The sequence below is a fragment of the Pan paniscus genome, chromosome 2 (genome assembly GCF_029289425.2).
Source record: "Pan paniscus chromosome 2, NHGRI_mPanPan1-v2.0_pri, whole genome shotgun sequence".
NCBI classification, from domain to species: Eukaryota; Metazoa; Chordata; class Mammalia; order Primates; family Hominidae; genus Pan; species Pan paniscus.
The window spans coordinates 138,304,822-138,327,595 of NC_085926.1; the positions used below are offsets into that span (position 1 = coordinate 138,304,822).

General features: G+C 40.6%; 1 protein-coding gene across 1 annotated transcript in view; it reads left to right on the forward strand.

The window, feature by feature from the left end:
- Window positions 1–22,774, forward strand: part of CLSTN2 (calsyntenin 2) — a 640,674-nt gene that overhangs the window by 456,253 nt on the left and 161,647 nt on the right. Inside the window, exons 3-4 of the mRNA XM_034957513.3 lie at window positions 12,608–12,803; window positions 13,536–13,744. Of these exons, the coding sequence (XP_034813404.1) occupies window positions 12,608–12,803; window positions 13,536–13,744 (405 nt within the window). The remainder of the gene's footprint in view (window positions 1–12,607; window positions 12,804–13,535; window positions 13,745–22,774) is intronic.

Here is a 22,774-nt window from a genome sequence, read left to right on the forward strand (position 1 = left end):
TTATTTATATTCCTTTGGGTATATAGCCAGTAATGGGATTGCTGGGTCAAATGGTGTTTCTGGTTCTAGGTCTTTGAGGAATCACCACACTGTCTTCCACAGTGGTTGAACTGATTTATATTCCACCAACAGATTAAAGCATTCCTATTTCTTCACAACCTCATCAGCATCTGTTGTTTCTTGACCTTTTAATATCTATTTTGACTTGCATGAGATGGTATCACATTGTGGTTTTGATTTGCATTTCTCTAATGATCGATGATGTTGTAGCTAATTTTCTTTACTTTGATATCTGTGACAGATTTTGGTATTAGGGTAATGCTAGCCTCTTAAAAAGAGTTAAAAACCACTCTTTCCTCTATTTTCTAAAAACAAATTATGTATGATTAATATTATTTTGTTTTTGAATGATAGAATTCACCAATGAAGCCATCTGGGCCTGGACTTTTCTTTGAGGAAAAGTTTCTTAAAAAAAAAAAAAATACATAACATATTCAAATTCCTTAGCATATTACTTAAATATGATAATAAGTTTTGTGTTTACTTACTTTAGGTTTACTTTGCTTTTCTCTTTCTAGCTTCTTGATTTTATATTCTCTTTCTTTTATAATACATGCTTTTAAAGCTATGAATTTCTCTCTAAGCACAGAATTGACTGCATCCCACAAATTTTGAGATGTAGTGTTTGTATTATCTTCAGTTCTAATTGTTTTTTCATTTTTCTTTTAATTTTTCCTCTGATCCATGATTCTTTTAAACGTGTACTGTTTAATTTACAAATATCTAAAGTTTTTCTAGATCTCTTTATTGATTTCTGATTTATTTCCATTGTGGTCAGAGAATATATTCTGCATATTTTAAGCCTTTTAAATTGATTGAGACTTGTTTTATGGCCCAGCATATGGTCTTTATGAACATAACATGTGAGATAGAAATAAATGTGAATTCTGCAGTTGGATGTAGTATTCTGTACATATTAGTTGGGACAAAATGGTGATAGTGTTATTTATATTATCCATTACTTTCTTGATCACTTCATGCCTTATTCTTTATGATTGTGGAGTGTCTATTTCTCCCTTTAACTCTATCCATTTCTCCTTCAAGTGTTTTGAACATACCAATGAGAACTTATTTAATGTACTCATTTGAGAATCCAAACATCTGAGTTATCTCAGGGGTGGCCTCTGTTGTCTTTTTCCCTTAGGAAAAGGTCCTATTTCTTGGCTCTTCACATGTCAAGTAAGTTTGAACTGTATCCTGGATATTTTGAATTGTTATGATGAAAACACTCTGAATTGTCATAGTCCTTCAAAAATTAGTAATGTTTTGTTTTAACAGACCATTAACTTGGTTAAACTCAAACTGCAAATTGTCTTTTTGCCTGCCATGGGCAGCAGTTCTGGTCTCGGTTCAAATGGCTGGCAGTCTGTCCCCACATGCAGGGGACTGGGGGCAGCCAGAGACTTGGAAAGGGTTTAAACACAGAGTTTGGGCCTCCCCTTCCCTGGCTATCTTCTCTCCAGGATTCCCCTCTCACACTCAGGCAATCCTGTTTACCTGCCAGAAAGACAACAGGCTTTCTATCAAAGTTTTAGCCTCCACGCTGTACCACAGGGTTGCAGCTGCCCTCAGGGCAAAGGATCAAAAGAAAAAACTCATCCATCCCTAGTAGCTTCCTCCAGGTTTCAGCTCCCCCACCAACATCTGCCTATTTTTAATCACTCTCTAGAGCCCTTCACTATTTGCGTGGTGGGGGGAGCGGGGAGGGGTGGGTATTTTTCCAGGTTTGTGATGTTATTGTGAGAAGGTCAGTGTGCTTACTCATCCACAGCAGAGGCTGAACTCCCCAGGTCATTTTGCTTGCTCTCTGTCCCCAGATTTCATTTAAACATGTGCAGTACATGACATTTTATATGAATTTGAACTATTCTAGTTAGAACTAGTACAATAAGAATATTAACATGATATGATTTGATGTGCGATATATAATTTATAGTGATTTTATTAAAATAATACTAATATAATATTAAATTTATTTTACAATATTAAGTTTTTTTTAAGAATTATAATGTAATGACTAAGCAAATTATGAACTAGAACCCTATTGCCAAAAGACTTCCACCTTAGCTGATAGTCAGTCGGTGAAAGCCATTTCTCAGTACATACATCTGGATTTCTGAGAGTGACCAAGATGCTATTATTTTAAAATGTAATGTTTTTAAATTTTTAAAATATTTTTATATACCATAACAATACCATCTAAGCAATTATTAAGAGGTGATGATCATTTAAGACCTGACAACCAGCAGTTTGGGAACTGAAGCTAAATGTGAATTAACCATCTAAAAAAGGTCAAATCCACTGTTGTTTTAAGAGGGAACATTATCCTAAATATTAGAAATAAGGCCAAGAAAACAAAAGTGAGCATAAAAGAGAATAATTTTATAGTTATTGTAGAGTGTATCCTCTCTGCTTTACATTTATTTCTATGAGCTTTTAATGATATGTGCTGTTGATTAGGTAGAGCAGCAGTATCCAACAGAAACATTACTCAAATTATACAAATAATTGTGTAATATATTATCTAGTAGCCACATTTAAAAAAAAGAAATAGGTAAAATTGATTTCAGTAATATATGTTGTTTAACCCCAAAATATCCAATATTATTATTTCAACATGTTATCAAATAAAAAATTAATGAGAAATTTTCTATTCTAATTTTAGTTTAAAAAGTCTTTCAAATCCTGTGTATATTTTACAGTCTAAGACATCTCAAATAGGACTCTAGGTTTTTATCAGAAATATTTGATCTATATTTAGAGTTTATGTAATTTATAGTTGAAAAATTGATTCACATAACCAAACATACTTGAAAGTTTTCCAGTGACTAAATTGAGTGTGTTATTAAATTTAAATTTTTTAAAAATAAAATTTAAACTCTAGTTTCTTGGTCATACTAGCCACATTTCAAGCATTCCAACACCACATTCTGGCTAGCGGCTTCTGCACTAAAGAGTGCAGACATAGAATATTAAAAAAGTCATTTTTCGAGGAGGAGTTTTCAATTTGTGCCTAAGTTCCTAAAGACACTAGTGATGAGAAATATTCAGAAGGAAGCAGAGGAAAAAAATAAATTTAAAAAATAAATGGTGTCTTAGTCTGATTTCCTGGTGTTTATAATATAATAGTTGAAACTGGGTAATTTTTTTTTTTACAGTTATGGAGGGTGAGAAGTCCATGGTCGAGGGGCCACAACTGGTGAGGCCCTTCTTGCCGGTGGGGACTCTGCAGAGTCCTGAGACAGCATAAGCATAAATATGACAAGAAGGCTGAGTGTTGTCATTCAAGTCTCTTTTCTTCTTTTTATCAATCCCCTAGTCCCACGCCCATGATAACCTGCTAACTCATTAATCCATGAATTAGCAGAGCCCTCCCGACCCAATCACCTCTTAAAGGCCTCACCTCTCAACACTGCCACATTGGGGATTAAATTTCAACATGAATTTTGGAGGGGACAAACTTTCAAACCATAGCAGATGAGGACAAACAGACTTTGGGTAAACTTCTGACTGGTTCAACTTTGGGGCCCCATCTCAGCCCCGTGTTTGGACACTGAGAAAAAGGGGAGAGAGAGATTCCAAAGATTTTACCTGTCAGCATGATTTGCACCACTTCTATTTGAATATTAAGTCTTCCTCTGGTTAACTGAGGAGGCTGCAATATTCAGCCCCTATATCTTGAGTGCTCATTGACACTCAAAAACCTCAAATACGTTTAATTGTTTGGGCCTATGTGTAGCTTCTGTTTCTGAAACTTAACTTTAACCCCCTGAATGGAGTCTTGGGCTTCTGGGAACCTCCATGCCTGCTAGATTCCTCCTTACAGGAGGTGGCTGCTTACAGAGATGTTGTTGACAGAGATAATCGGACATGGTAAAGGGCCATTATATTTGTATGGGACTTCTTTAACTCTCCAAGGTGTTTCAATGTCTATTATTTTCCTAAAGGACAAGTAAGAGTTAACCAAGGTAGGATCTAGGTAATGATCATGGAGGGGTCTGACTAATGTATCACCTGAGAGCTGTGGGCAAATGAGATCCCTTCCTTGTTTAATAAGATTCTCTACTCCTGCTTGACAGTGGGAAAATGATTTATCCAGATCTTGTAACTGGGTCCAGGGCAGTATTTCTTGAGACACAGGGTTTAAAATGCTCTCTTGGCAAATATTAAAAATTTAGATATTACAAAGTCAGTCATCATCCTTTTCCAAGTGTTTTCATTGCTCTCTTCCTCCTCTTTGCAATCTTCCAACACCTGACTAGAATGGTGGGCACCTCAGAATCAACCAGTGCATCAGCAGGAGGGCTGGGAGTCTGTAAAAAGGGAAAGGGCACAACAGCAGAACACAGGAAGTGCCTGTCTGGGCTGGTCTGCCATCCCTTTGTGCTGGCTTGCTCATAAAACTGTCTGACAGTTAAACTAGCTTTTTATAAGTCATTCAACCCACTCCCTGCCTTACTACATTCTCAGTTTTTTCAAAAAAGAAAGTTCTATTCTGATTGTCGTATGATGACCATAGGAGGACAATGGTTTTATTCCCATTTTACAGATGAGAAGATGGAGGTATGGTTCATTTTCAAATTTATGAAGATGATAAATGAAGAGTTGGGATTTGAATCCAAGTTTACCCTTCTTTTAGGCACTGACCTGTACTACCTGCAATATCTTAAAATAGAAGCACTGAAATGCCATTGTAAAGAGAGGGACATGACAGTGTCCAGAGGACAAGGCCTTGTCTCAGCAGAATCAGTTTCAGGAGCTGAAACTCCTTCCTTCTTGCAGCTACAGCACTTCTTCTCTGGTGGGTACATGACAGCAAGCAATTGATTCTGGAAGTATTTAGGAGGCAAGATTAAGCCATCATTGTTTGTGTTCTCACAATACCCAGAAACGACACCTATTGCAGCCTTTGCAGTACTTCATTGCACTTAACTTTTTGTCCATCTGCCTCCTTCTCCTGTCTGTAAAGACGGAGCTGGTTTCTGATTCATCCAAATCTCCAGCCCCAGGCAGGTCAGGGCACAGAGAGATGTAGGCTGTTTTCACTGTTGCCCTAAATAAGTGCCTGACCCATAGTAAACACTGAATAAGTATGAACTAGAGTGATTTTTGTAAATTGTTATTATTATTCATTCTGTTCTTACTATATTATTTATGTCCAGGGATGGCTTGCTGAGTGAATGAGTACAGTAGGTATTTGTACTTGGACTCCTTTAATTCCAGAACCACTGGGCACCAGGCAGACCATTATTTCAAGTTCCACTTGACCAAATTATGACTAGCTGAGTCACAGGGACCTCTGCAAGTCTCTCAGCATATAAATAAGTTTTTACATCATGTATTCACCCAACAAATATTGCCAAAGAATAAAAAAATGAATCACTTTTATTTGCTTTTCAGAAACATAATAACTGCTATGTTAATCTTCCAAAAGAGGGAGATTTTGATCTTGGCACAAAGCTTTAGAAAAATGACTTTTAAAATAAAATAATATGTTTTATTTTGCTCAATTCTAAGTAGAAAGAAAGGTATAAATGGTGAAAACTGCCCCCTCCCCCTGCTTTGGTTGAATGGGAACCAAGGTTAAGTTATCACTATGCACCTAGCTGCTTGCAGGCCAGAAGGCAGGATTTATTATAATTGTAATAATAAAAAGTAGATAGACCTTTATACTTCCCACATCTCTTCCACGTTTATTGTGTCATTGTAGCCTCATGGAACTTTCAGGATTAGGCATGGTAGTATCTTCAGCTGTAATAAAGAGAAACTTGAGAACCACCCAAGGTCACACAGCTGAGAAGGGCAGAGATGGAACTCAGCAGGGCCTGTCTGAGTATCCCCAACCCAGATGTGTGAAGAAACACCCTACGTAACATCCTGCAAATGTTTCCCTTTAGCTTTCTACTTTTGAAGATTTTAAGTGTTTAATCTGAAGTGGGAGGGTTTAAACTCAATGTTCTGTTACAATATGGATTTATTTCTACATTCAGCCCTAAAGTGATATTCTGCACATGATTACCTCTTGATGTGATTGGCACTTTTCCTTTCCTGTCTTATTATACTTAGAGTGACTAAAGATGATCCCATGTAGACAGGGACTTTAAAAACTTCATCCACCCAGCCCTCTGGCAGTGTGGTCAGTGTTGACTGTCTGCCAACTGTGTACTAGAGAGGACAGTGTGCAGCTGAGAGCAGATGACACCATAATCTGTCTGGAGGGACCTCACCAATCTGAAGGAGAAGGCTTTATAAGAGCCAACTATTTCCTCAAACCTGGAGGCAGAGACTTGGCCAGGTGTTCGCTCCAGGAAGACCGCCTTCATGTTTTGAGTTCAGTGTTTCTCAAAAGAACCCTATAATCATCTGCAGTGAGATGATTCTTGGTAGTATATGACTGATCTGCTTCGGGCAAGATATTTAGCACCTTGACTTTTGCCCAGTGAATGCCATTAGCAATTCCCCATCACTGCGATGAGCAAAAACAGTCAAACAAAACATCCCCCTCACTAAACTCTCCCCGTGGGAGCAGTGCTGGCCCTCGATGAGATTATGAAAAGGTAGAGGATGTTGTCATTCAGGGAAAAAAAATGTGTGTCATAAACTGTGGCTGATAGGTGCAAGGTGCTTCAAGGAGTCAGATTGTTTGAATGTCACACATGTGACATTCAAAATATTTCTGATGTTGAAATGATCTCTACCTTCAGCCTTTTCAGTTCTTAAACAGGAACAGGGAGTTTGCCTGAGGTGTGTGACTTTTCTTCAATATAATAACAGGGAAGAGAGCTAACAATTACACAGTGCTTACTCCATGCAAGGCACTATTAAGTGTTTAGCATATGTTAACTCATTTAATCCTCCCAATAACCAATAACCCTATGAGTTAACTACTATTAATACCATCCCACTTACAGATGAGGAAACAGGCACAGAGAGGTAAGTGACTTCCCTGCAGTCCCATGGTAGTTAACTGCATAACTATTTCAATCCAGCCCATCTGGGCCAGATTTGGATAGAGATGTGGAAATAATTTCCCCAACCCCCCAACAATTTATTATGTGGACATGCAATTCTTCTTACTCTTACTGCAAAGGCCTAGCTGTGGAATACAAAGCAAACTGAGCCGCTCTGAGGTTGGGAGCACTCTGCAAGGTGATGGGTCATGTTTTTAGCATCAGGAGCAGGGTATGGAATTATGAGCTGGGGGGACACTATTATTGGTAAATTGTAAAAACAGCAGTTCTCATGTTTTTTGGTCTTATGACCCCTTTACACTCTTAAATATTATTAAAGATTCTCAAGAGTTTTTCTTTATGTGGGTTACATCTGCATGTCCAATATTTACTATATCAAAAATTAAAACTGAGAAACTTTCAAATGTTCATTCATTTAAAAAATAACAATAAACTCAATACATATTAACACAAGTAACATAATTTGACAAAAAAGATATATTTTTGGAAAAAAAAACAAATTAGTGACAGAGCACACTCAGAACCACTGTCCTAGAACATCACACTCACCCAGTAAGTGATAAGCTGCATGAAAGAACAAAAAGGGTGCTGACCGTAGATGCCAAGATTTTAGTCCTTAGTTGGCTTTATGCTGTCAAAGTGACCTTGGATGAACACGTAATCTCTCTGAGGCTCAGTTTCCTCATCTAAAAAATTGAATTAGCTTACTTTGTTGTTCAAAAGTATTCAAAGGAAGGAGCAAAATGTGCTCTAAAAATCAGGTTAAAGACCTTTCCCCCAGAATCCTATGTGAGGTATTAGGAGACAACTACACCAACTTCTGCTGATGTCTTTCTGCTGAGAAGCAGGTAACTGTGAGATACCTGCTCACAGGACTGAGGGTCTGGAGTGGTCATGTCTCACTCAGGCACAGCAGGGGCTCATCTTTTGGTCTGGCCCTGAAGGGGGCTCTTGGTAAAGCCCCAGTTCAGCCACCTTGGCCCACAGCCCATGTGAGCCTGGTGGCCTGGTGCTGCTGGCCTCCTTTTCCATGCAGCCCATGGCTAGCCTCACACCCATGCTCATCTGTGTGTTGTCCACACACAATTCCTGGCACAGTAGCAGTTCTCTCACCCAAAAGCATATTGGAGGGCAAGATTTTGAAAATGATGTCTTTATATGAAAACCATTGGGTCTGATCTTTTACTTTTAAATGTATCATCCTCCCACTGCAGTGCTCTGTTAGTATAATAACAAATGCTAGTGACAAGCCTCACAAAAAAAGTTCTTGTATAAGACATAAGACAGCCTAATGTGTCTTACACTGACACTGAGAACTGCTGTTTTAAATATCTTTCTATCTAGAATTTCGTCCTGGGACCTTTCTTCCAGAAGTCTCTGTTTCAACTTGTCATGACGTTTTAAATATTCTATTTGGTATAGTCCTAAGTAAAGATATATTTAAAACTTTAAATTATTAGCTTGAATTTTACCTTTTCTATTATGCAATGTCCATTTTTAAATACAAATATAAGAGCATTTAGCTAGCATACAGAATACCAAAATTACAGAATTTGTATTTTACAGTTCATATATACATATGTATTTAATTCTTACCACAACAGTATAAATACTACACAAAACAAACTCAACTGTTTTAATTTGACTTCCATTTTTTTCTTTTTCAACTTTTATCTTAGATTCCGTGGGTGCATATTCAGGTTTGTTACAAAGGTATATTGCTTGGTGCTAGAGTTTGGAGTATGATTGATCACGTCACCAAGAAAGTGAGCATAGTACCCAATAGGTAGTTTTCCTGACCTTGCCTCCCTGCCTCCCTCCCCCTGTTTGTATTCCCCAGTGTCTGTTCCCCATCTTTATGTTCATGTGAATATTACTGTTTACCTTTGGGTTACTGATAGCAAGGGCAGCCTGAAAAAAAAAAAGCAATGAGTCGTCTGATCTTCCCTTTTCCCCTCCACCATCGTTTTCAGTGTAAGTGATTGGCTAATACAGGATGTAATGTGAATAAGACAGGCTACAACAGGGTTCCTTGGTTGTTCACATTTCTCAGTTTTCTACTCCCTCTTTTTGCATTTGAAACAAGTTCTAGTTCAAAGGGAAAGTGTGGCCTCTTGGGGAGGTCAGCTTCCTACTTAGTCAGTTGAAGACATAACATGATTACCTTGTTCTCACTCTGAGTCCCACTGAAATCCCACATGTTGTTGGGTCCATGGGAATTCTGAAAGCTATATGCAAATGGGGCAGCAAGACGTGGTGGACATGCGTATTGCAGCCTTCTCCTCTGCTCATAACATGCTCCATTGTCCCATCAGACTTTATTCACAAAACAGAGGTTCAAAGATAAAATTATTAAGAACTTCAAGGCTGAGCACAGTGGCTCACACCTGTAATCCCAGCACTTTGGGAGGCCGACAGGAGAATGGCTTGAGGTCAGGAGTTCGAGACCAGCTTGGGCAACATAATGAGACCTCCACCTTTGCAAAATAAAAAACTTAGCTGGTTGTTGGTGGCACACACCTGTAGCCCCAGCCACTCAGGAGGCTAAAATGGAAGGATTGCTTGAGCTCAGGAGTTTGAGGCTACAGTGAGCTATGATCTCACTACTGCATTCCAGCCTGGGTGACAAACCAAGACCTCATCTTAAAAAAAAAAATTCAGGACAGAGACAGAAGAGATTAAAACCAAGCTCAGGATGCTTCTGAGCACAGGACCCTGGGTGGCTCTTAGGTCACAAGCCTGTGAAGCTAGCCCTGCCCCACAGCCTCCACTCCTGCCACACTGGACCTGCGGTCCCTTGGGCTCACCATGTTCCTTTCTTCTGAAGGGTCCTAAGCCACCACATTCTTAGGGAGGCCCTCCCTGCCTTGCCTGACCAGGCCAGAATACTTTTAGCACACATAGCTCTCCTTCAGTGTACTCATCACCATCACCATCCTTCTTTCAGGTACTGATTATTTGACTGCTTATTTCCCTTTCTACCAGACTGCAAGCGGCTTACAGGCCAGGGCTGGGTCTATTTTTGTTTATTATTGGTTTACCAGTGCTTGGCACATAGTGCCTAAAAAATATTTGTGAGAAGAATGAATATTTATGAGGTGGATGAATAAATGAATGAATGTTTTTGCAACCAGAACACAAGTGTCAGGTGAAGAGGTGGGATAAATGAGGGTGACATGAATGTTAGGTTCTGTTCTAGGTTTTGATGAAAACAAAGTGGGTCTTGATTGTCCTTTTTACTTGTCTGTCTTTTCTACCAGGTAAGAAGTACTTTAGGATAAAGCATCCTTATATTTTAAGGTACCCAAGTTGTTAGTCTTTGTGTCCCCAGACCTAGCACAGTGCCTGAGACTTAGCCCTCGGAAAAATTAGTTCTATTGAATTGAATTGTTCCGTAGATGGAAATATGTCACCTAAACTTTATCTTGTCTTCCCTTTGTGTCTCCTCTTTCCTCTCCTCTGTCTTCTTTCCCTCTCTACTCTCCTTTTCTGTTGTTAAGGATTTCTGCATCTTGAAAACTACTTTAGTTGTGATCAGATCTTTCCAAGAGAAGATTACACTCATCTATTCTAGGTTTGACTTGAGTCTTCAAAGAGAAATGGTCTGATTAGCCTTATAACCATGGCAGTGGTTGGGCACTCCAGAGAATGCCCCAGAAACAGTCTAGACACATTTGTTGATAATATTGTCATATTGGCATTGATCTTGGGAGATAATCAAAAAGCAGCTACTTTAGAGGTTCATCTATTCAACGCTTCTAATTTAGAGAAGAAATTAAACTTGAGAATTTGAGAAACCCTATTCTCCTGCCCTGGAGGCTGCAGAACTTGTCAGAATGCACAGTACCGAAATGACTAGTGATCCCGAAAAACGGAAGTGAATGGGAACTAGCCTTCTTACTGGAACTGGGTCCATAACCTGTCTTGTCCATTTATTCCACAAGTACATTGAGAAATGGCTAGGAGGGGTGGCGGCGGGGGAGTGGGAGATGGGGGTGGTAGTGAAAAGGAAATGTTAATAATGAAATTGAGGATCAATGAAATTCTTTTTGAAAAGCATAAAGGTAAGATTGGTATTGATTGAACATCTTGGAAAACATTGTTAGTAAGAGATCATGGCATGATTCCTATATGTAAATCAGAGGATTTCTTTCCTGAATGAGACTTGAATTGGAATGTAGAGAGTTTCTCCAGGCAATCCATGGAGTGGTTCCTTAGAAGTTATGGGGCTGTTTGGAGATGGTGTGGTGGGATAGAAAGTACATGGACTTAGGAATCAGCCATACCTGGGTTTAATACTTAACTTTAGCTCTGTGACATTGAGCAAATATTTAACCTTTCTGATTTTCTTTTTTAAAAATTGGAATAAATTGATATAAAATACTTGCCTTGCAGGTTTTTTATGAAGTTCAAATGAAGTTCTCTGGGTATGGGTACAAAGCTTGGTGCCTGGTGCAGAGCAAGCATGCAATCATCTCATCCCTTCTCTTCACTGTGTCAGCTCTTACGAATAGTTGGGCAGGACCTGGACTAGGGTGAGGCAAGAAGGTGCCTGGGTTAACCTGAGAGCAAGGCCCCATTAAATGATGCACCGTAGGTACCTTGCTTGCCCCTCCTTGGACTCAGCAGTGCAGCTGAGGCAGTGTCAGACCAGGGCTGGAGCATCTTAGGGTAGATGCCTCCCACCCCACCACCATCTCTGGGACCATCTTACGGATGACATAGTAGAGGCCCAGACAGTCAATATCATTTGATTTAAGCCAATCAGTTAGTAAGTGGCAAGCCTGGAATGTGAATCTAGGCCTCTGGGCTCTTGGCCTCTGCTTTGATCCCTCGAAGCCTATAGCTAAACTCTTTTCTCTAATAAGTCTGTAAATTTTCTCAATAGGGAAAGAGGACATGTCTCAAATTTTCAGCACTTCCCAAGACATTTACTACAGGTCTTGCATGCAGTTGGGGTTCAATAAATAAACATGCATTGATTGAGAAAAAAGGAGATATTATCATGGCATTATAATTTTAATGCATAGAAATAGTTATAATAAACATTAACCCAGCTGAAGGAGAGAAATGCATTAATTTCACAACATGTTCAGCTCTTTAAGATGTTAGTTTTTCAGGCTCCACAGGGGCTCTGGAACTCTGGAACCCACATAGACTCAGGTCCACTGTTTCAAAAGAGAAAACTGCAACTTGGAAGGGGAAATGGTAGCTGGAGACAGAAAATGGAGAAGTGGGGGAGGTAGAGGGAATTTAGCTGCAGCAATGTAGGCAGTGTTTAAACCAGGAGTAAAGGAAAGAGGAAAGCAGTGCTGCTCATATATTAGTGAGCACACACATCACTTGAGGATCCTGTTAAAATGCAGATCCAGTTCAGGAGGTCTGGGTGGGGCCTGGGATTCTGTATTTTTAAGAAGCTCCCAGGCAATGCTGATGCTGCTGGCTCATGGACCACACTATGTGCGTGGAAGAAATTGCATGGAGGCTTTGAGTTTGTGAATCTGGTCCAATGGAAGCACTGTCTTCAATCTGGCAATTCTCAGGATTCCCACTCACTGTTTTCCATCCTTCTTCAGGGGAAATCTGTGCGTTCAAGATCCACGGCCAGGAGCTGCCCTTTGAGGCTGTGGTGCTCAACAAGACATCAGGAGAGGGCCGGCTCCGTGCCAAGAGCCCCATTGACTGTGAGTTGCAGAAGGAGTACACATTCATCATCCAGGCCTATGACTGTGGTGCTGGGCCCCACGAGACAGCCTGGAAAAAGTCACACAAGTGAGTGGCCTGACAGAGCCCTCTGGACGCCCCTCCCTCCCGTGCCCACCCCACTTCATTCACATGCTGCTCTTCAGATATGTTTACCCTCTTGTCACACAATGGTGCTCCAACTTTGCTCAACTACTTGGCAGTTTCCTGGTCCCATTCAGGCATCTTCCCAGTCTGCTTTCCACACCTGCAATATTCTACTCCCTCTTCTTCACTGGAAGATACTCTTGTTTCACCCTCAGGTCTGAGTTTAGCTGTCACTTCTTCCAGAAAGCCTTCCCTAAGCTGGCCCACCCCGCAGACCTGGTCAGGACCTTTCCCTGGGCCTCTGCCGTGCCATAAGCTGCTCTCTGTCACAGCACTTTTCACTGTGGGTTGTCACTGCTTTTTCCCTTATGTTTATCTCAGAGCCTAACAGAGTAAGAGGGGTTAAATTCTTACTGAATGGAGGAGTGGATGAATAGAGGGAGGAATGAACAGTAAACCTGTTGCCTAAAGCTGGTGCAGAGGGAAGGGCATAAAAGTCTCTCTGGGATGGATTCATCTTAGAGCGTCAGAGCAAGGGCAAGTAGAGAGTCTCCAGTGAGAGGGAGGATGGGACACTCAGACAACTGCCACAATTGGCTGGTGGTTTCTCCTTTCACTTGGCCTTGGGACCTCAGTCAGTGCCCCCAGGAGGTACAGGAGGTTGGTGTGACTCTTTCTTTACCACCATCCCTTCCTTTCTGTGTGTGGTCCCAGGGCCGTGGTCCATATACAGGTGAAGGATGTCAACGAGTTTGCTCCCACCTTCAAAGAGCCAGCCTACAAGGCTGTTGTGACGGAGGGCAAGATCTATGACAGCATTCTGCAGGTGGAGGCCGTTGACGAGGACTGCTCCCCACAGTACAGCCAGATCTGCAACTATGAAATCGTCACCACAGATGTGCCTTTTGCCATCGACAGAAATGGTGAGTGACCTCAGAGGACCCCTGTGGGGTCAGGAAAACAAATCCATCGCCTCCACTCTGAAGACCCAACACGGGCTCTGAATATGCTTGGCAAGTTATGCCTTCCTTGCCATGTTTGGTCTAAGCTCCATAACCCAGAGCTCAGTCCCACACTTGAGGGAATGGCCTTATCTGATTAGCAGCCCTGCCAGGTCTAAAACACCCTCAGGAAACCTCAGAAACCTACTCACTCAATGTAGTCTGTACAACTCACAGTGCCACACATCTAGATACCGAAGATGGTTGATTTCCTGGTCAAATTTTCCAGTTGTCATCCAGATGTGAGCCATGCCATCAGCTTGGCCATATCTGGGTCCGTTTCCTATGTAATAAGTCATAATACCAGCCCTATTGCCTCTAGATGAAGACATGCTAACAGAGGAGGTAGGACTTTTGAAATCCCTTCTAAACCATAGATTCATTCAGGATTTTTTTTTTTTTTTTTTTTGAAACGGAGTTTCGCTCTTGTCGCCCAAGCTAGAGTACAATGGCACAATCTTCACTCACTGCAACCTCCACCTCCTGGGTTCAAGTTATTCTCCTGCCTCAGCCTCCCGAGGAGCTGGGATTACAAGCGTGCGCCACCATGCTCGGCTAATTTTGTATTTTTAGTAGAGATGGGGTTTTATCATGTTGGTCAGGCCAGTCTCGAACTCCTGACCTCAAGTGATCCACCCACCTCGGCCTCCCAAAGTGCTGGGATTACAGGCGTGAGTCACTGTGCCTGGCCTCATTCAGGATTTTATAAAGCTCTTGCCAGTGTCCTTTTTGAGAATTTCAACCCCAGTGAGAATGAAGAATGAAAGAACCCTCCCACAATAACCCAATCCCAGACTGAACAAGACTGGAAGCATTCCTATAAAGCCATTTGGACATTTCCCCTTCACCACGAATAGAAAACTCATTGTAGTATAAACGCCACAACCAGAGCCCCAACAAACTCAGCCCACTTTAGCTGTAAATTTCAACACCTTCAACACCTAAAATCAAGTGTAATTATTTGCCAAGTACATTGTTTAATTATTAGTGTGAGTGTGTGGGTGTTTATATGTTCCTCCTACTTTGTTTCCAATAAGATTTAAGTAGCACACAAAGATGCAAAAGTTGCAAAATTCAAACCCCATTCACTCTGTAATTATTTATTGAGTGCCAGGCATGATGCAGAACACTGGAAAGGAGATAGAGTGGAACTTAAAATAGACATGGGCCTGTCCACATACAGCTCATCATCTAGCAGAAAAAAATAGAAAATCCAGTGGCAGCAAGAGTGAAGATGGTGCACAAAGAATGCCATGAACCAAGGTTGGGCAACAAATTAGCTCTGTACCTCCTGATAGCCAATGTCTAGAGGAAAATAGCATCAGCCACCTGCTTGTACACCTTCAGGAGAAACCCAACACTTCATGATGTTGAGACCAGGTAGAAACTTACTCTATGGCATTGTCTTCTGTATCCTGAGACTGCGGCAGATGCCATAGGGGCTAGAAGCGAAGAAGACACCCTCGTCCCTGTCTTTAAGTAGCTTAGAATCAGTCTTGGAAGACAGAACTAATATTCATAAGACAGAAAAAAATAATAATAAGGTAATTTCCCTCTCAAATGCTAAAACATGGGGAAAAGACAATTACATACCTGGATACCATGAGATAATTATACAGGCCACAGTGTCAATGCACAAGCAAGTAAAGGAGGAAATATAGGACTTTAATTAAAGTTTGGCTCAAAACTAAGAAGAAGGTAATTTTAATTAGTAGAGCCTGTCAGAATCGTTCCCCGATAGTTTCTCCCACAGGCTCTGTGAAATGACTAGCCTGTCCCCACCACAGAGGCACACATGTGCACACACCACTCCATAAAATATTGAACAACTTCTTTGTATTTTTCTCCTCTGGGTTTCTTTTTCTGTATAATCAGTTGTGCAGTGTATCCCATAAAAGCTTTGGAATTTGGGGAGTGACAAGTCCATGGTGAATAGCAAGACTAGACAAGTGGAGGTATCTGTGCTCAGTGGTCAAGCTCTACTTGGCCTCATGCCCTAGTTCTGAAGAGCCACAGCTCAGTGAGATGAGATGCAAATTCTTTCTTTGGAGGGTAAACTGCCCCAGTCATGAAGATAATTACTCACCTTGATGAGCCATTTTGCTAACATATGCCAATTTATTTCCCTGGCTGTCTCATTAAATGTGAGTAATGGGCCTTTGCCAGGCCTCTGCCTCTAATGCTGGTTTACAATCTAAGATGAAGAGGAGAATGGGCCCTCTCAGGGAGTGTGGGCCCCTGACAGCGAGGTGTACAGAAGCAGTCCTCCAGGTAATGAAGCAGGACCTAGGGGCAGACACAGAGACGGCTCCCATTCTAATGAGCTTCCCAATTGGCCCTTATCCATCAGTTTCTCTGAGCAACCTTTCTGACTCCTTGAAGAAGTACTTTGCATGCTCATAAGGAAAGTGCTGCTGAATTTAGAGCCTGCTCATTGAGGCCTAGGTTTCCCCTACCCCATGGCTTCAGATGGATGTCTCCTGGCCCCTCCAACTTTCCAGGCTCTTTGCTTGTGGGGTAAAGAATGGCAGCAGGGAGAATAGAAGACACAATGTGGAGTCAACCTGACCTGTCTTTAACCAGAGACTCACCCTCTTCCTACCAGAGGCCCTCAGACTCCCTCCCTTTGAATTCCTCCCCATGAAATTATGGCATTATCAGTCCTTACCCCATTGTGGGGTTGTGAGTATTCAAGGAGAAGCAGTGTGTGGGGATATTGTTTGCAGGGTATCTGGCATAGAGAGAGCACTCAATAAATGGTGCCACAATTATTAAATATTTACCTGGATGATTGGGACTTGAGATTTATTTACCAGGCTTAAATTATGAGCAGATAACTATGAGTTCATCACATCACCTTCCTCTTGGAAAGTTCTGGATCTATTTGAGATGGCCTCGTCTGCTAGCTAGTTTTTCTGAGATAAGTAGAGCTTGGGTCCTCAATATTGAATCCTAAAACATAAAGAGCTAGCCTAATAACACTGTCACAGTGGTGATAGAGCTAGGACTCAACCCAGGTCTCCTGAGTGTTAGCCCCAAGACCTTTCCATCAGATCGCACCTCCTTGATGATAATTTACAGGATGCATGGCAGTGGTGTTTAAGTTTGCAAACACGAAGTATGGGGTGATGTCAGCAAAAAGGCAGAGAAGGAGATCCCAGTCTTCATTCCCCACAAAGTACAATCAGACAGCTATCTATGAAAGAAAATAGCTGTAGGAGAGCTCAGGAGTCCAGTTGAGAAGATACAGCAACACAGTATAAGAAAAACAATGAGAATAATTGTGCAAAAAGAGTAGGAAGAACAGTTTCACCTTGCATGCATCATCTCATCCCCCAGACCAGCATTGCTTAGCACAGAGAGAGAACTCCTTAGCTCAAAAGTTACCCTTGAAGAGAAAAGGATAACAGGATGAACAATCAGTTTCGTGAGCTTTCAGGACACTCCCCCAAATGACCTCTTTCAATTTCACCCCACCCCATATAGCTAGGGAGATCAGCATGGCTGAGACATTTGGAGACATCTGGGAACAAAGAAGGGTGGGGCTATCAGTATCAGCCATGTCGCAGGAGCCACCAGGTTCCCTAGTGACTGCTCTGCATGGGACCCCAGCTGTCTTCTAGCCTCAGGATCTCAACAGCCTCACAGCCACCACACACCCCTTACTGGCTTTCACTGACAAGGAGCCTACAGTGTTTACCATTATGGAACTCAGCAGCTTCTGCCACTGAGGAAACCAACAACCAGTATAGCCATAGGGGCCCCTCACAATTTTTGCTGAGGACCCCAAAGTTTTTCACTTTTGCAGTTTCTAGGTACTTGAGTTACCACCTCTCTTCTTCCCCTCTCCCCAAAGCTGCCTTAGCTGCTGCCATTGTAGACACCCCAACCCAGGAACCCAGGGAAGCCACTACATGTATGCCCCAAAATGGCCTGGGCTCCAGCCAAATATCCATCTGTCACAACCATGTGTGTACCTGTGGTTAACCCCTTTGCTATGTGTACCTGAGCAGCTGCCCCAACTCCCATCACCAGGTCTAACAGTTGAAAATGTGTCTGTGTCTGGCTTCTGTGCCTATATGCGTGCTTACCCAGCCCTGGCTCCTATAGCTGTACATGTGCAAGCCCCAACTTTTGTCCCTGGCCCCCACCACTGTGCCTGTACCTGCAGCTCACCCCTGCAGCTGCATGCATGTACACTTCCAGCTTGATCCCCATAGCTAAACATGCATATGTAGCTGGTCTAACTCCTATTGGTGGCCCCCACCACCACATGAGTGCATGCAGCTGGTCCCTACAATTGCACATATGTATACTATGAGCTTTGACTGCTATAGTCATGCATGTACATGCCACCAGCTGCCATATAACCACAGTTGGCTCTGCCCCAGCCCTAACCATTAAGTGCATGCCCACAGCTGAGTGTGAACACACCAATGGCCCTGACTCCCCCTGCTGCCTGCACGAGTCCTTTGTCACTGGACCCAGGGCACCACTGAGTATACCTACAGTCCTGTCAGACACTGTGGACCTCCCACAGCCTTTGCCACACCAAGGAACACACAGTTGCAAATGTTACAGACCCCAGCTACCTGAACCAATAAGACATTGCATCCCTCTCCAAAACCTGGAGCCACCCATACACTAGGCACTAAGCATAGTGCCACAGTGCTCTCCAGCATTACCCATCCCCCCCTCACCTACCCATAGGTGAAGGATTTTCCTTAATGAATCCAGTTCATAAAGTCTGGAAAAGGTGATTATTTCTTCAAATGCTCAGACTCTTACACAAGACTACAAGTATCACGAAGGATCAGGGACCTGTGGTAGCACCAAAGCAACACAATATACTGTCAGTAAGTAACCAACTCCAAAGAATAGCTACTGAATTCCTGATAAGAATTTGAACTAAATTGTTCTAAAGAAACTCAGTGATCTGCAAGAGAACACAGATAAACAATTAACTAAATCAGGAAAACTTTGGAAGAAAAATACCAGAAGTTCAACAAAGAGAAAATATAAAAAGAACCAAACAAATTTTGGAGCTTGAGAATACAATGACTGAATTTTAAAAATGCAATAGAGAGCTTCAGTAGCTGACTCAACCAAGCAGAAGAAACAATAAGCAAACTTAAAGACAGGTCATTTGAAGTTGTCCAGTAAGAGGAGAAAAAAGATGAAAAGAATAAAAAAAAATCAAGAAAGCCTACATAATGTATGCAACGCTATCAAGAGAGCTTATATTCCTGTTATGGGATATTTATATGGCTAAGAAAGAAAGAGGTAGAAAGCTTATTTAAAGGCATAATGGTGGATATGTTCTCAAATATGGAGAGAGATATGGACATCTAGGTACATGAAACTTAAAGTTCTCTAATTACGTTCAACCCCAAAAGACTTTGCCATGACACATTATAATAAAACTGTCAGTAAATCAAAGACACAGAGAATTTTGAAAGCAGCAAAAGAAAAAAAAACATATACATGGGAACCTCACTGAAGCTATCAGTATATTTCTCAACAGAAACCTTGCAGGCCAGAAAATAATAGAATTATATATTTAAGATGCTGAAATAAAAAGCAAAAAAAAAAAAAAAAAAACCTACCACCAAGGGTACTTTACCTGGCAAAGTTATTCTTCAGAAATTAAGGAGAAACAAACACTTTCTCAGACAAACAAAAGCTTAGGGAATTCATCACCACTAGACCTGCCTTACAGTAAATGATAAGGGGAGTTTTTCAAGCTGAAACAAAAGGATGCTCTTTGTTAATACAAAATCATATGAAGGTATGAAACTCACAGGTAAAAATCAGTAAATATTCAAATTCAAAATATTCAAATACTGCTAAGATGATATGTAAATCACTTATAACTCTAAAGGCTAAAAGACAAAAGTATTAAAATCATTATCGCTAAAATGACGTTAATGAATATACAATATAAAAACATAAATTGTGGCACAAAAATATAAAATGGGAATAAAAGTGCAAAGCTTTTATGTGCATTTCATGTTATTTTTATCAGCTTAAAATAGACTGGTACAACCATAATATGTTTTATAATATGTAAGCCTCAGTAACCACAAAGCAAAAGCCTGAGTAGATACACAAAAAAATAAAGAGAAAGGAATCAAAGCATACCACTACAGAAAATTATCAAGTCACAAAAGAAGACAGCAAGAGAGAAAGAAAGGAACAGAAGATCAACAAAACAACCAGCAAAGGTTGACAAAATGGAGATATTAAGTCTTGACCTATCAATAATTACTTTAAATGTAAATAGACTAAATGCATCTATCAAAAGGCATAGAGTGGATCAAACAAGACCCAACTATATGATGCCTATAAGAGATTCACTTCACTTTTAAGGACATGAAAATAATAAAAGTGAAGATATGATAAAAGATTTTGTGCAAATGGAAACCAAAAGAGATCAAGGGTAGCTATACTTATATCAAACAAAATAGGCTTTAAGTCAAAAACTGCAAAAAGAGATAAAGAAGGTCATTATATGATAATAAAAAAAAGTAAATTCATCAAGAAGATACAGCAATTGTAAGTGCATATGTACCCAATGTTAGCGCATGTAAATATATAAAGTAAATACAAACAAATCTGAAGGGAGAAATAGACAACAATACAAGAATAGTAAGCAACTACTTTCAACAATGGATAGAGCATCAAGACATAAAATCAATAAGGAAACACTGGATTTGAACTGTTATACTTTAGACCAAATGGACATAGCAGACATATGCAGAACATTTTATCAAACAGCAGCAGAATATACAGTACACATGGAACATTCTCCAGGAAGATCACATATTAGGTCATTGTTTTCAGTGAAACTCTTCAAGTTTCTCTACCAAGTTAGCTGGTATCTACTGTGCCCAGCAACCACCAGAAGCTCAGACAAAAGAACATCAGCAGGGGAATTCACCCACAAGGATCTCTTCGAGGCAGCCTTGCCATTAGAAATTAGGCTGTGGGCACAACTTCAATGATACAACCATAGTGTGAAAGTTTAAAAGGTTTTAGTATGTACAGATTCTGGGAATACATGGCATGCCTACAGGCCACACAGAGATCAGGAAGTACAGGCTGGTAGAGAAAAAGAGACCAATGGGCCTATGTTTTTATTGAGTTCAAAGCATTAATTAAACAGATTTCCCACGGGGAGATTTGTTTTTGTTTTTGTTTTTGTTTTTGTTTTTTGAGACAGAGTTTCACTCTTGTTGCCCATGCTGGAGTTGCGATGGTGCAATCTCGGCTCACCACAACTTCTGCCTCCCGGATTCAAGTGATTCACCTGCCTCAGCCTCCCGAGTAGCTGGGATTAACAGCATGTGCCACAACACCTGATTAATTTTGTATTTTTAGTAGAGATGGGGTTTCTCCATGTTGGTCAGCCTGGTCTTAAACTCCTGACCTCAGGTGATCCGCCCACCTCAGCTTCCCAAAGCACTGGGATTACAGGTGTGAGCCACCACACCCAACCCCATGGGGAGTTTTAATTGTTGGCTTTAAAACAAGCAGGCATGAGTTCTAGGAGGTCACACGTTCACTGAAAGGTAGTCACTGTGGCATATCTGCACAGTCCATGCAGAGTATGAGGGGCAGCAGGACCAGGCAAGTAGGCTGTATCTAGCTGTCCCATAGGGAACTGGTCACCAGGAGGCTATTGTATAAGGCAGTTGTTTGAATTAGCCACACAGAGAAACTTGGAGAACTGGAAGCTGTGTTAAGAGTGACTGAGTCCTGCTTCTGGTGTGGGGAAGTCCAACTAATATTCAAAATGAATGCCAAGGTAACATAAAATTGTAAGCATTCACTATAGCCATTAAGTCTTACATTTAAGATTTAAATCATATAAAATGTTTTTCTCAACCATGACGGTATGAAACTAGAAATCAATAGCAGGACAAAAAGCTAGAAAATTCACATATATGTGAAATTAAATAACGTGGTTCTGAACAACAAATGGGTCAAAGAAGAAATCAAAAGGAAAATATCTTGAGGCAAATGAAAATGAAATCACAATATGTCAAAACTTTTCGGATGTAGGAAAGGCCATTTTAAAAGGGAATGTTATAGGAATAAATGGAAATAAATGCCTAAATTTTAAAAGAAGAAAGATCTCAAATAAAAAACCTAATGTTATATGTCAAGGAACTAGAACAAGAACAAACTAAACCCTAAGTTAGTAAAAGGAAAGAAATAACAAAGATTAGAACAGAAATAATGGAAATAAACACTAGAAGACCGTATAAAAGATCAATGACACCAAGTTTGTTTTTTTAAATAGATAAACTAATTGATAAACCTTTACCTAGGCTAAGAAAAAAACAGAGACAAGACTCAAATAGATGAAATCAGAAATGAAAGAGAAGACATTACAACTGATACCACTGGAATAATTTTCAAAGGATATAAGAGACTGCTAAGAACACTTTTATACCAACAAATTGCATAACCTAGGAGAAATAGATAAGTTCCTAAGGACATGCAATCTTCCAAGACAGAATAATAAGGAAATGAGAATCTGAACAGACCAATAATGAGTAAGAAGACTGAATTCATAATAATAGTTTTTTTAAATATCCCATCAAAGAAAATCCCAGGATCTGATGGCTTCACAGCTGAATTCTACCCAACATTGAAAGAACTAATGCCAGTCCTTCTCAAACTTTCAAAACACTGAAGAGGAGGGAACACTTTCAAACTCATTTTATTAGGCTGGCATTACCCTGACATCAAAGTCAGACAAAGACAGTGCAAGAAGAGAAAATTACAGGCCAATATTTCTGATGAGCATAGATGCAAAAATAGTCCTCAACAAAATACTAGCAAACCAAATTCAACAGCACATTAAAAGGATCATACACCATGATTAAGTGGGACTTAGCCCTGGGATGCAAAAAAAGTTCAACATACACAAATCAGTAAATGTGA